Source organism: Pelophylax lessonae, assembly GCF_965119305.1.
Source record: "Pelophylax lessonae genome assembly, chromosome: 2".
Classification (NCBI taxonomy): Eukaryota; Metazoa; Chordata; class Amphibia; order Anura; family Ranidae; genus Pelophylax; species Pelophylax lessonae.
Window position 1 is genome coordinate 186449134 of NC_138769.1, and position 14653 is coordinate 186463786.

General features: G+C 40.1%; 1 protein-coding gene across 2 annotated transcripts in view; it reads right to left on the bottom strand.

The window, feature by feature from the left end:
* The window catches only part of DHRSX (dehydrogenase/reductase X-linked), a 766480-nt gene that overhangs the window by 104277 nt on the left and 647550 nt on the right, over positions 1-14653 (bottom strand). For both annotated transcript variants that reach the window (XM_082244855.1, XM_082244854.1), the window contains exon 6: positions 12308-12515. In XM_082244855.1, the coding sequence (XP_082100981.1) occupies positions 12308-12515 (208 nt within the window). The remainder of the gene's footprint in view (positions 1-12307; positions 12516-14653) is intronic.

The following is a 14653-nucleotide window of genomic DNA, read 5'->3' on the forward strand; positions in this document are numbered from 1 at the left end:
ATACCAGCCCGCTTCTTAGCAACCAGCTATATAAAGTGTTTTTAAAGGGAATTTTAAAAAATAACGCAAAGTGCATGAAAATGCATAAAAACTGCATGCAAAAATGCATCAAAAAAGGGGAGGTTTAAAAACACTAAACGCACCTCAAAAAGGAGCCAAAAAAATGCAGTGCAGCCCACAAAGATGTGAACGGAATTCTCCAGACAGTTAAATGTCCCAAGCGCTCACTCTATCAGGAATAGTAGGCGTGCTGCCCTCCTCAAATGGGGAAATCCCAAAGACTGAAAACACAAAAGAAAGGAGGCACATAGATATGAACCTAGACTCACTGAGCTTAGAACTTAATACACCGATTTGTATAAGAGACATGGGCATTGCTTAAATTGACGCTCAGGACCTTGGTAGGGATCCCTAAGGAATCTATCTATATGCATGTGGAAGTGGAAATATCCTTTTTCCCCTAAGGAATACACACAATGTATTATCAGCTAAGAGGCTCACTGTTTTAGGTTTAAAGATATGTCCAAATATTGCTTAATGATATACAGTATATTGATCCATCAGAGAAGATTTATGTCACTGTCCTGATTATTGGCACATCCAGTTTATCATGTCATGAGAAGGACCTCATGTTTACCACCTATAACTGACATGTAAACATCCTTCCAGCTTTACATTTACTTAGAGGCCAGCATAGGTACTAAGCCACAACTAAAGTGTTACAGAACCCAGAACCTGCATTCACTATATCTGGTCTCCCACAGTACACGGAACATGGAAATGCAATTATTTTAGTAAATATAATAAGCTAAATACATTTTCTCATCAGTAGTATATAGCAGTTTTGTGACTTGTATCAGTTCCTAGTAAAGCTTGTAGGAGGAGTTGTCATTCTTCCCTGACCCTCTGTCTGGACAGTGCTGATTGGCCCTGGGCTAATTACATGCCTTCTCCTAAGAAAATAGAATAATCTCTGTAGCAATCCACACCAAACTGAGCATGTGCAGCCTGACTCCTAATGCTCTGTTCTATCACGAGATGGCTTGGAGTCAGTGGAAGAAGGGGAGGATCAGAGAGATAGGATCACACAGTCTTTATACATAATGCAGAGGATTAACCCCTTAGGTTCCACAGTGAGTATAACAAGCATGCTTTACTGCATATACAGACTGATTTTACTGTTGTGGGTTTAGTTAAGCTTTAAAGACATTTTTATATATTTTTGACATACAAAGCTGTTATAGTGTACAATCTCATTGTGTCCCTACGGTTGGTGTCTGTATCCATCTTTGTTTTACATCATGATATATATATATATATATATATATATGTATATATGTATTTGATGGTGTTGGGGCCCCTTGTTTCATATACTGAATCCTCATTACTAGATTTTCATCCTGGGATTGATAGCACCTAAAACATGTAAGTGTCCCTTGGCGAAGAATGGTGGGTTTGGATTTAATGGGATTTGTTCCACAATGGAAATTTGTATACATTTTTTAGCCATAAATATATTTTTTTGGTAGGTTACTCTATATTTGTTTGTTAAAAATTCTATTTGGTTACTATAGGTTATTGAACGTTGCCATTGTTCTTTGCACTGCTAGAACATCCCTGAAAATGTTTACTTAGAAAATAATTTAATGTAAAGCATCCAGAAAAGAAAACTCGACTTCAGTTTAATAAGAATTTCCAACTGTCCTCCCCTTGCAGCAGGCCACAGAGGTTACATTTGTAGGGCCTCTGAACAATTGATCATAAAGGTGAAAAAAGATTAATAATTACAGCTACATCCATTAATCAGCATAAGCAGCAGTTGGAAATGAGTTCATCATTTCCATTTCCTTTTGAGTAGCAGTGTGCATGTATTACAACCAATTTTCTAGCCACACCAAACTGACGTGGAGGACAATGATTTATTAATTTCGCAATGGTTTCTTGTTATGCTCTGAAACACAAAAGCATTTTTATTATACCAAACTATGGTGACTCAGCTCATGTTCTACAATTATTATTAACTCCTGCGTAATTAATATTCCTGTGTATGCACTGCAAAGTCTTGCTTCAGTCAGCAAGTGATTTAGCAAATGTGCTTCCATTACAAATTTCATTCAAAATGGTTCCAGGATTCATTTAAATACCTCACTGTAAAAGGGATTAAACAGAAGCTTGTGGATTATTAGCTTATCAGCAAAATAAACCTGCTTTTACATTTCTAAAATATTCATGAAAAATGGGGCACATGGGAAAGGTTGGAGATGCCAAAGCTACCAACCCAAATCTGTCATTGTCTACTGTGCCCTGTTCACCCATCTTTAAACTTCTTCCTTCTATAATTTAACTTTTTTTTTTGTTTTAGTTTAGCCACCTACATTTTGTAATACACCCTATTGTCAAAAGTATTGGGACACCTGCCTCTACACACACACACACACATGAACTTTAATGGCATCCCAGTCTTAGTCCATAGGGTTCAGTATTAAGTTGGTCCACCCTTGTCAGCTTCAACTTTTCTGGGAAGGCTGTCCACAAGGTATAGGAGTGTGTTTATGGTGATGTTTGACCATTCTTCCAGAAGCGCAATAGTGAGGTCAGGCACTGATGTTGGACAAGAAGTCCAGGCTCACTGTCTCTGCTCTAATTCACCCCAAAAGTCTTCTGTCGGGTTGAGGTCAGGACCAGTTAAGTGTAAGATTCTGGTACCTTTGGTACCCTTATTTCCCATTTCTACCTTAATATTGCGTCCCACCTTGCTAACTAGGTGGAACGCATACACCTTTAAGAACGATGACATCATCGCCGAGCGCCGCTATGAGCGGCTATTTCAATCGCCGGTTTTCTCTCACTCATTGCTCGTTCAAACCGCATGCTTGACCAGTCTTGTCCTATGCTGCCGGAGCTTCTAGCTATTCCTTTGCCTGAACAAAGCCGGAACCTCGCTACCGATCCCGTATCTCGCTACCGGATCACTCTCTTGCTACTGGACTTTGCTACTACTAACCCAACTTGTGATAAGTACCCCACAGGGGATTTCTTCCTAACTAACTTACACTATCTACCTCTGCATACTAAGGACTGTTACTATGTAAGCACTATTCCTATCATCTGCATAACTTCATAGATTGCTAGCTCTTGAGCCTACCATCATCTACATCATTGCACTAGGTTACTCTCTCTTGTATACTTCATCTGCTGTCCCCTACCACCTGTTACTATACATGATTGCTAAACCTATCTGCATACTACCTATCATCACCTACCACTCTCCTGAATATTACTACTGAGTGCTCACCATTTCTAACGCCTGTCTCTCACCTCTATACTATCATATACATCCTATCACTCCAGGAACATCATATTGAGTGTATGTATATTTGCATAAAACAGGCTGTGCACGGTGATGAGTCCTGAGAGTTGGATATGTTTGTTCAACACATCTCTACATGACTACTGAGTGTAATAATTCTGCAGCTGCAAATCCATTCACTAACAAAAAACGCAAGAGCGTTACAGATTGAACGAGCCTTAAAATATGGATTCAGCAGAATTACCCACTCAAGTTATGCAGTTAAAACAACAAGTAGATGCATTGATACTTGCCCTTACAGAGGTAAAAAACGAAAATCAGGCTTTGAGACAGCAGGTTGGCCGTCTCGCACAGCTCTCTGCTGCTCAGCCCCGTGAGCCTAAGATAAACCCTCCTCTAGTGTTTACAGGTTATCGGAAAAAATTTAGTGAATTTAAAAACGCATGTCAATTGCTTTTCTTGTTAAAACCTCGTACCTACCCTACTGACCAAATTAAAGTCTGTACCACTATTTCCTATCTGACGGGTGATCCCCATGCCTGGGCAGACTCTCTTTTTGAGAAAGATGATCCACTTCTCAACTCCTATCCTTTATTCCTAGCGCAACTCGCTAGTTTATAAGAAGACCCCAATAGGCAGAGTACTGCTGATACCCAATTGAGGGCTTTAAAACAAGGAAGGAGACCTGTTGAAGACTTTGTGGCAGAGTTCAAAAGATGGACCCTTGATTCAGGGTGAAATGATACATCTCTAAGAACTCAGTTCAGACTCGGCCTATCAGAAGCCGTTAAAGACGAGCTCGCCCGAGCGGATTTACCTGACACCTTGGCTGCCCTGATACAGACCAGTATCAATATTGACAGACGACTGCGAGAAAGAAAGGCTGAGAAGATGGGATTGCCATTGTCCAGTCCTTCTCGGATGTCGGCTGTTGACCCTACTCCTATGTTTGCCAGGAGAAGATCCGAACATCTCTGCATGTACTGCGCCTCCCCGGATCATTTGTTAAGCGGCTGTCCCCTTGTCCGCAAAAAAGAGGGTGAGTGTTCAAATGTCTTGCTAGGGGGACTAACGACTTCCTTTTCTAATCCTTATCTTTTTATTCATTTGACATTACAGTGGGACCAAACTAGGATCACCACCAAGGCTATGATCGACACAGGATCTTGTGGAAACTATATCGATACTTGTTTTGCTACCTTAAATAAAATACCTATTATTTCAAAACTCAAACCTGTCTCTGTTAGTTTCATTAACGGTATTCCGTTATCCTCTGGTCCAATCACCAATCAGACACAAGCACTCCTTGTCACTGCCAATGAGTCTCATATGGAGACTACCACTTTTGATGTACTAACCTCACCACATTTTCCCATTATTTTGGGACTTCCCTGGTTACACATACATCAACCAATCATTGATTGGAAAACAAGAACTCTAACCTTCTCTTCTCACTATTGCGAAACCACGTGTAATCTCTCATCATATGGAAAGATCCATGGCGGGATACGAACAGGCTGATGGAGGCTCTTGGCGCAGTCGCCCCCTTTTGAACCAGATGACTATACCTTTTCTATCCCTGGGAACTATATTCACAAGCAATTTCAGCTGCAATATCCATAATACCATTGTTTTACACTGGAATATACTCTACTATCGGATACACTACAAATCTGGGGGGAACTTTTCCATCTAACGTTACAAGACATCAATATCTACTGCTATAAGGGGACTGGGTCCCAATATGGTCTAAGATTAGACAGAAGGATACAAAGACCTTCATGTGATACAGCCAATAGCAGCCTCCATATCACTACTCTGATCCCGACCTGAATCCTCGATAGATTCCAGTGTGGGAATTTGAGGTGGCCCATTCCACCAGTTTTTGGGCCTTTTTTCTCCCTCTTCACTTCCCGCCTATTTTTTACTACTCTATGATCAATATGATATACTGATACTGATGACCACGGATCACACGGTTTTTCTGCATTTTGAGAGAGATAACAATTGTATATTAGCGTCTGAGGTCCAGAAGAAGCTAAGGCGAAACGCGTCGACCTCTTCAGACCACGATCCTAATACTCACAAAGTGTAACTACTACAATATCTGTGTATCTAATATTTTGACCTATAGATATGATGAATGTTCTTATTTCAAATAATATGTATGTCATTGTATAGTTTTGCTTCTTGAACTTTTGTTCTATTTTTTAAAAAAAACTTTGGTGAAATAAAAGAATATATGTTTTTTATACTTATGGTAGTCTTTTGCCTACTTAATATGTGCCTTTAAAGTCCACTAAACCTTTATCTCCCTGAGCAAACTTGTTTTGTATCATGGAGTTCCTTTTTCTCTAATTAATAGGATTATGGCACACAAGGGTCAGCTCAACCAAAAACCCCCCTCATCTCTAAGAACTCAGTTCAGACTCGGCCTATCAGAAGCCGTTAAAGACGAGCTCGCCCGAGCGGATTTACCTGACACCTTGGCTGCCCTGATACAGACCAGTATCAATATTGACAGACGACTGCGAGAAAGAAAGGCTGAGAAGATGGGATTGCCATTGTCCAGTCCTTCTCGGATGTCGGCTGTTGACCCTACTCCTATGTTTGCCAGGAGAAGATCCGAACATCTCTGCATGTACTGCGCCTCCCCGGATCATTTGTTAAGCGGCTGTCCCCTTGTCCGCAAAAAAGAGGGTGAGTGTTCAAATGTCTTGCTAGGGGGACTAACGACTTCCTTTTCTAATCCTTATCTTTTTATTCATTTGACATTACAGTGGGACCAAACTAGGATCACCACCAAGGCTATGATCGACACAGGATCTTGTGGAAACTATATCGATACTTGTTTTGCTACCTTAAATAAAATACCTATTATTTCAAAACTCAAACCTGTCTCTGTTAGTTTCATTAACGGTATTCCGTTATCCTCTGGTCCAATCACCAATCAGACACAAGCACTCCTTGTCACTGCCAATGAGTCTCATATGGAGACTACCACTTTTGATGTACTAACCTCACCACATTTTCCCATTATTTTGGGACTTCCCTGGTTACACATACATCAACCAATCATTGATTGGAAAACAAGAACTCTAACCTTCTCTTCTCACTATTGCGAAACCACGTGTAATCTCTCATCATATGGAAAGATCCTGTCTGTGGTGACAGATGAGATTATACCTCTATGTTACCAGGATTTGTCGGAAGTCTTCCTTGAAAAAAATGCTCAAGTGTTGCCTCCCCATAGGGACTATGATTGTTGTATCGATCTACTCCCTAATAGCAAGTTGCCTTTCGGTCATGTTTATCCTCTTTCACAGGATGATCTCTCTTATCTCAAGGAATACTTGGATGAGAATTTGGCGAAAGGGTTCATCAGACCTTCTACTTCCTCTACTGCTGCAGGACTCTTCTTTGTCCGCAATAAGGATTCAAGTCTCAGGCCTATTATTGATTACAGGCAATTGAATACCATTACAATAAAGGATCGCTATCCCTTGCCCCTCATTCCTGAACTTATTGAACAGGTGCGCGGGGCTACCTACTTTTCGAAATTGGACCTGAAAGGGGCATACAACCTAATCCGAATCCGTGATGAGGATGAATGGAAGACAGCATTCAGAACCAGATACGGATTGTTCGAGTACCTTGTGATGCCATTCGGGTTGTATAATGCTCCCGCAGCCTTTCAACGATTCATAAATGACATCTTCAGAGACTTACTTGATGTCTGTGTTGTAGTATATCTGGACGATATACTTATTTATTCTCAATCTTTATCTGAACACATAAAACATGTAAGACTCGTGTTGTCCAGACTACTTGCACACAACTTATACGTAAAATTAAAAAAATGTTTATTCCATAAAGAAGAAGTACTATTCCTAGGATACATCATATCTAAAAATGGAATCAAAATGGATATGAGCAAGATATCCTGTATTCTAGATTGGCCTGTGCCAACAACTCGTAAAGCATTACAAAGATTCCTCGGATTTTCTAACTTCTATAGGAAGTTCATCAAGAACTTCTCTGCTATTGTGAGACCTCTCACACAACTCACAAGTATAAAAAAAAACATTCAAATGGTCAGAAGAAGCAAATGGAGCTTTCCGCTTGTTAAAATCAAGCTTTACTTCTGCTCCCATACTACGCCATCCAGACCCATCCCTTCAATACATCCTGGAGGTAGATGCGTCAAATATGGCAGTAGGAGCAGTTCTCTCCCAACGACCAACAAATACTTCACCACTTCACCCAGTTGCTTTTTTCTCAAAATCACTAAGCAGCCCCGAGGTGAATTACCCAGTGGGTGAAAAAGAGTTGCTTGCAATAAAATTGGCATTGGAGAATTGGCGACACCTACTTGAGGGTACTCGATTACCAGTTCTCATATACACAGATCATAAAAATCTTCAATACCTTCAGACTAACAAGACTCTTTCCCACCGGCAGGTACGATGGTCCTTATTCTTTTTAAGATTCAACTTTTTGGTGACCTACACTCCTGCAGACAAAAATAAAAAGGCGGATGCGCTGTCACGATTAACCGAGGATAACTACGCCGAAATACCTTCAATTCCTATAATACCCTATGAACGTATTGTCGGTGTTGTTCGTTCCCTGAAGGAAGAGATTTTGCACAGCATAGGATTGGATTCACCTCCACCACAACTAAGTGCTGATGCAGAAGGCTTCCTCTATTACAACGACAAACTTTACATACCCCCTACTATGCGTACCAAGATTTTGGAATTGTCGCATGATGTGCCTATGGCAGGACATATGGGTATGACTAAAACATTTAATTTACTTACTAGGCAGTTTTGGTGGCCTGACATGAAGACGACCGTACAAAAATTTGTTTCTTCTTGTGACATCTGTGCAAGGTCCAAAATTGACACTACAAAACCATCTGGTCTACTTTGTAGTCTACCAATACCCCAGGTTCCATGGGAAGTTGTGTCCTTAGACTTCATAGTAGAACTACCACCTTCCAAAGGATTTAACACCATCCTAGTGTCAGTGGACCATCTGACCAAGATGGCACATTTCATTTCTATTCGAAGATTACCCTCATCCAAGCAAACAGCGGAATTGCTAGTGAAACATGTCTTTAAGTTACATGGTATTCCAAAGACCCTTCTGTCTGACCGTGGTTCACAGTTCATCTCCAAGTTTTGGCAAGCTCTATGTCAGATACTACGAATAGAGCGAAAACTTACTTCTCCTTACCACCCTCAGACAAACGGACAGACAGAAAGAGTCAACCAGTGCATTGAGCAATATCTACGTTGCTATACCTCATACCTACAGGACGATTGGGTGGACCTCCTCCCGCTGGCGGAATTCGCTTATAACAACGCAACCCACAGTACTACTAAGCAAAGTCCATTCTACTTGAACTATGGGTTTCATCCCACTCTTCTTCCACCACGCATACCCAGTGGCCTCTGATTATCTCACCCAAATAAAGGACTCTCTGGGTTTACTCAACACCACCATATCACATGCCCATAGTCAACAAAAAAGGTACTACGACCTACGTAGAAAACCCTCTCCTCAATATGGTATTGGGGATCTTGTTTGGCTATCTACAAAAAATTTGAGATTAAAGATCCCTAGTAAAAAACTTGGACCTTTACTTCTGGGACCCTTCCCAATTAAGAAACTCATTGGAAAAGCTGCAGTGCAACTCACCTTACCGGCAGATCTCAAAATACATCCCATCTTTCATGTGTCGCTACTAAAACCACATGTTCCTAACCAAGGAATAAGGCCTACCATCTTGCATCCACCTCCAGTACAAGTTGAAGGAGGAGAAGAATATGAGATCAAGGAGATTCTGGATTCTCGTATCCACAGAGGAAGACTCCAATATCTCATAAGATGGAAGAACTATGGATCCCAAGACGACACCTGGTTGGATACTGCTGATGTTCACGCACCTAGGCTTATACGAACATTTCACTCGAAATACCCGGAAAAACCAGTGCTATAGGCCTTCCGGAGCCGGCCTTAAGGGGGGTTACTGTAAGATTCTGGTACCTTTGGTACCTTTATTTCCCATTTCTACATTAATATTGCGTCCCACCTTGCTAACTAGGTGGAACGCATACACCTTTAAGAACGATGACATCATCGCCGAGCGCCGCTATGAGCGGCTATTTCAATCGCCGGTTTTCTCTCACTAATTGCTCGTTCAAACCGCATGCTTGACCAGTCTTGTCCTATGCTGCCGGAGCTTCTAGCTATTCCTTTGCCTGAACAAAGCCGGAACCTCGCTACCGATCCCATATCTCGCTACCGGATCACTCTCTTGCTACTGGACTTTGCTACTACTAACCCAACTTGTGATAAGTACCCCACAGGGGATTTCTTCCTAACTAACTTACACTATCTACCTCTGCATACTAAGGACTGTTACTATGTAAGCACTATTCCTATCATCTGCATAACTTCATAGATTGCTAGCTCTTGAGCCTACCATCATCTACATCATTGCACTAGGTTACTCTCTCTTGTATACTTCATCTGCTGTCCCCTACCACCTGTTACTATACATGATTGCTAAACCTATCAGCATACTACCTATCATCACCTACCACTCTCCTGAATATTACTACTGAGTGCTCACCATTTCTAACGCCTGTCTCTCACCTCTATACTATCATATACATCCTATCACTCCAGGAACATCATATTGAGTGTATGTATATTTGCATAAAACAGGCTGTGCACGGTGATGAGTCCTGAGAGTTGGATATGTTTGTTCAACACATCTCTACATGACTACTGAGTGTAATAATTCTGCAGCTGCAAATCCATTCACTAACAAAAAACGCAAGAGCGTTACATCAAGTTCCTCAATCCCAAACATGCTCATCCATGTCTTTTTGGAGCTTGCTTTGTCCAAATCATTTGGTAAAAAGGGGATTATGGTGAGGTTGTTTTTCAGGGATTGGGCCTGGCCCCATAGTTTCAGTGAAGGTAACTCTTAAGGCATCAGCATATCAAGACATTTTTTACAATTCAATGCTCCCAACTTTGTGGGAACAGTTTAGGAATGGCCCCTTCCTGTTCCAACATGACTGCGCACCAGTGCACAAAGCAATGTCCATAAAGACAAGGATAAGATAGATGCCATAGATAGATGAATAGATGTCAAAAATGGGGAACTATCATGCAGTCCATCTTGGGCTAAGGCCTTCCACCACTTTCTGGCTGGTTTGAATTGGCAAATCTTCTAATGCATACAGTTCACAGATGGTGGTACACTAGTTTTTCCAACTCAGATTTGGGGAAAAAGATAAAGTCATGCCTCAAGTATCTCATTTTTACAGAACATTTGTATCATGTTTTATGTAAAGCGGATTTATACCTGTTTTTTTTTGTTTTTTTTTTTTTTAAAGGGATCGTCCATTGCCCATCCTCCTCTGTATTTAAAATGGCAAATAGTTTTTTTTTTAACCGGTTGCCGACCGCCGCACGACTATATACTGCGGTGGTCAGCCCCGGCCAGGCAGAGTGACGTATCGGTACGTCACTCGCCTGTCACTGACTTGCGAGCCTATAGCGAGCGGGCGCGCGCCCGCCGAGGCGCGCGCCCGCCGCGGCTCGTTCACAGGCAAGTCAGTGCGTGTGACCGGCGGACTCGATGTCCGCCGGCCACACTACGATCGCTCCTGTGAAGGGAGAAAGACAGAGCAGCTTGTGTAAACAAGCTGCCTGTCAGTTCTCCCTGTGTAAAAGTAAAGATCTGACCGTTCTACTATGTAGAACGGTTGATCTTTGCTTTTACACCAATAGCAATGTCCCTACACAGTAGAAAGCACGCCCCTAGGACACACTTAACCCCTCCCTTCCCAATAAAGTTAACCCCTTCCCTGCCAGTGTCATTTTTGCAGTAACAGTGCATATGTATAGCACTGATTACTGCAGTAATGTCACTGGTAACCCCAAAAGTGTCAAAAATGTCAGTCAAGGGTCCGATCTGTCCGCCGCAATGTCGCAGTACCGAAAAAAAAATCGCAGATCGCCGCCATTACGCGTTAAAAAAAAAAACACCAAAAATGACAAAAATCTTTCTCTTTGTTAGTAAACGCGATAACTTTTGCGCAAACCAATCAAAATACGCTTTTTGCGCTTTTTTTACCAAACATAGGTAGCATAAAACAAATTGGCCGAAAAATGTTAAAAAATTTTGATTTTTACTTTTTTTTTTGGGGAATTTCATATAAAAAAATGTGAAAAATATTGTTATTTTTGCAAAATTTACGCTCTTTTTTTGTTTATAGCGCGTGATCAAAAAATCGCACAGGTGATCAAATACCACCAAAAGAAAGCTCTGTTTGTGGGAAAAAAAGGACGTCAAATTCGTTTAGGTACAGCGTCGCACGACCGCGCAATTGTCCGTTAAAGTCACGCAGTAAAAAATCGCAAAAAAACCCCTGGTCCTTTAGCAGCCAAATCCTCCGGGGCTTAAGTGGTTAAATACCTTTTTTTTCCATGTAGTATGGAGCGCCTCCAGCTCCAGCTGCCAAGGTGCTGACATCACTAAGTGATTCCCATGGACTAATGGGATATTGGTGTCATCTATCCCAGGAGTTCAGGGGAATCGCTTAGTACCGAAATCTTGCTCGATTTACATTGCATTACTGCGCACGTGCGAGATCAGGAGGTGCATGCTGGGTAGCAAGCTGCACAGAATCCCAGAAATGAAGAGAAGAGGGCTTCAGATGCCCGCAGCAGAGATGGAACCTGGCTGTTTCCGAGATCTGGTTAGTTTTCCATAATTTAAAACAACTAAAAAGATCACATATATGACATTATCTAAATGTTGCAGTATACATGTACACAATTACAGAGTGTTTAAAAATAATGATTTTGGGCACTGGAACTTTAAATATATTATTTTATAATGAAGGTATTGTACTGTGGTATTGGGTTATGTAACCTAAGTGTGCAGATTATTACTAAGTAAACACCTACCTTTAAAAAAAGCCAACCAGTCATCCATTTCACAAATCTCCCTGGCCACGAGACATGCTGGTAGAGGTTAGTGTTCACTACTCCAGGATCCACTGCATTAGCAGTTACATAGCAACCTTCTTTAGTAAGCTGATGTTGTAAATAGTACGTGAACAGGACAAGGGCAAGCTTACTCTGCGCGTATGCACCATGGGATGAGTAACGGTGGCTGTGTAAAGAACAAAGATAAAATAGCATAAACAAGTAAATAAGTTATTTTTAAAATAAGCACAAAATTTTTATATATTTGAAACTTTTATTCACTCTTCTACAATGTGGTCTATATATGTTCCTATATACAAGTGATAATAGTACAAATATAAAAGGTCACCTCCTGCTGCATTTCCATTTTCTCTGCTGAGCTCAGAAATCGGTCATATCGACAAAGAGAAAAAGCTTTTCGGTCAGGCTAGAGAAAGTGAAACAGCTTATGTTAAGCCTTCAAAGTGTTCTTAAGACATTTAACCGGATTAGGGAAGAAAGTTTGCTGTACAGCACATTTAATAAGAAAAACTTTAGGAGAGCAAACAAAATAAAATCCTGAAAAGTAATATAGACCATAATCAGCAAACACTTTGTCGACAACACTGGTCTCTCACAAAAAAACTTGAAAGCTATGGTGGTTCTTGGATCCTTCTAATGGCCATTAAATTTTCATTTTAGTATTATTAGTATTTAGTATTATTTGGGTAATTGTTCAAAAATTAAATGTATCCTTCTAACCATGGCAACACTATTCAGTTTGTAGGGATAACCACTTATAATCCCGAATTAGCAATGACCCATTTTATGAAATGTGGCTTCCAGTGTTTTCTGCTGTGACAGTTTCATCCTTGGTTGGAGAATTGCATGAGTATTAGTCATCCCTAGGTTTGGAAATTAAAACGCCACATCCCAACTTTAACATGCAACATACAGAGCCACTAGTGTAGGACTTTTCAAGGTGCTAGTATAATGAAAACATAAGCATAGCCATCAGAATACCAATATAAAAACAATTTTTATTTATATTTGTCTATATTTTGTCTTGTTCATAAAATATAAAATATGCAAAATTCTCGCATGTTGGGTGGCATAAATGTATGTTCTACTCATACTACCGGGTCCTTTAACGTGTCAATATGATGAAAACATATAAGCTAAAAATCATTCTAAAAACTATTTTTATATACAATTGTCTCTAAAATTATTTTTTAAAACATATAAATAAATGCAAAATTTGCATATGCTTAGGTAGCACTAATATACAGTATGTTCTACCCACAAAGCCTTACATAGTCCACTACATAGGTTGTAAAATGCTGTTAGTAACATAAGCTGATTTCTCTTTTAGAATGGACCAATAACAGTTAGTACAATGGTGGCACCACGTTACGTGCTTCTTAGACACAATCTACTTGCTCTGACAGCATAGGATAATATAGTACAAATTGTTCATGTGTGGCACCATGTGCATGCACTGTAAAGGAAATTTGTACATCTTGTATATTACTGTATTTTATTTTGTATGTATTGCACATTGCACTCATTGTGCACACAGCACTAATAATGTTTTCATTACATGTTTGCATTCTTTCGAATCCCGATTAGAATTAGCCTGCCTATGTTACGCCCCTTGTAACCATAAAAGTACAATTGTAATATAAATGTGTTTCCCAAGTAATCATGTGTATAAAAGCCTTCAATTGCATCAAATAGAACAAAACAGTTATTTTGGAAAGATGCGGAGTGTGTCTTTTTGTGTCTGTTTCCTACTGCAGTAGTTATTAATTTGGAACCACTAATCGATAAAATGATAGGAGTTGCCTATCTATAAAATGTCCAGAACAGATAGCGAGACTTGCCAAGGATTGAATTCACAGGTGACCCTGAGAATCCAAAACGAGGAGCTTGAGACTGTCAGGGAATTTCGGCTAATCAGCCAGCTGAGGCAAGCTTTTTCACATGGGGACTGTGGGGAACACCACAGGCGGCCCGGATACATAGTTTTTGGGAGCAATCCATGTTGTTCTCTTAACACCTTCATACCAAACATTCGTATCATGTTTTACTTAAATAAATTATATATATATATATATATATATATATATATATACACATATATATATATATATATATATATATATATATATATATATATATATATATATATATATATATATACAGTGGGTACGGAAAGTATTCAGACCCCCTTACATTTTTCACTCTTTGTTATATTGCAGCCATTTGCTAAAATCATTTAAGTTCATTCTTCTTCCTCATGAATGTACACATAGCACCCCATACTGACAGAAAAACACAGAATTG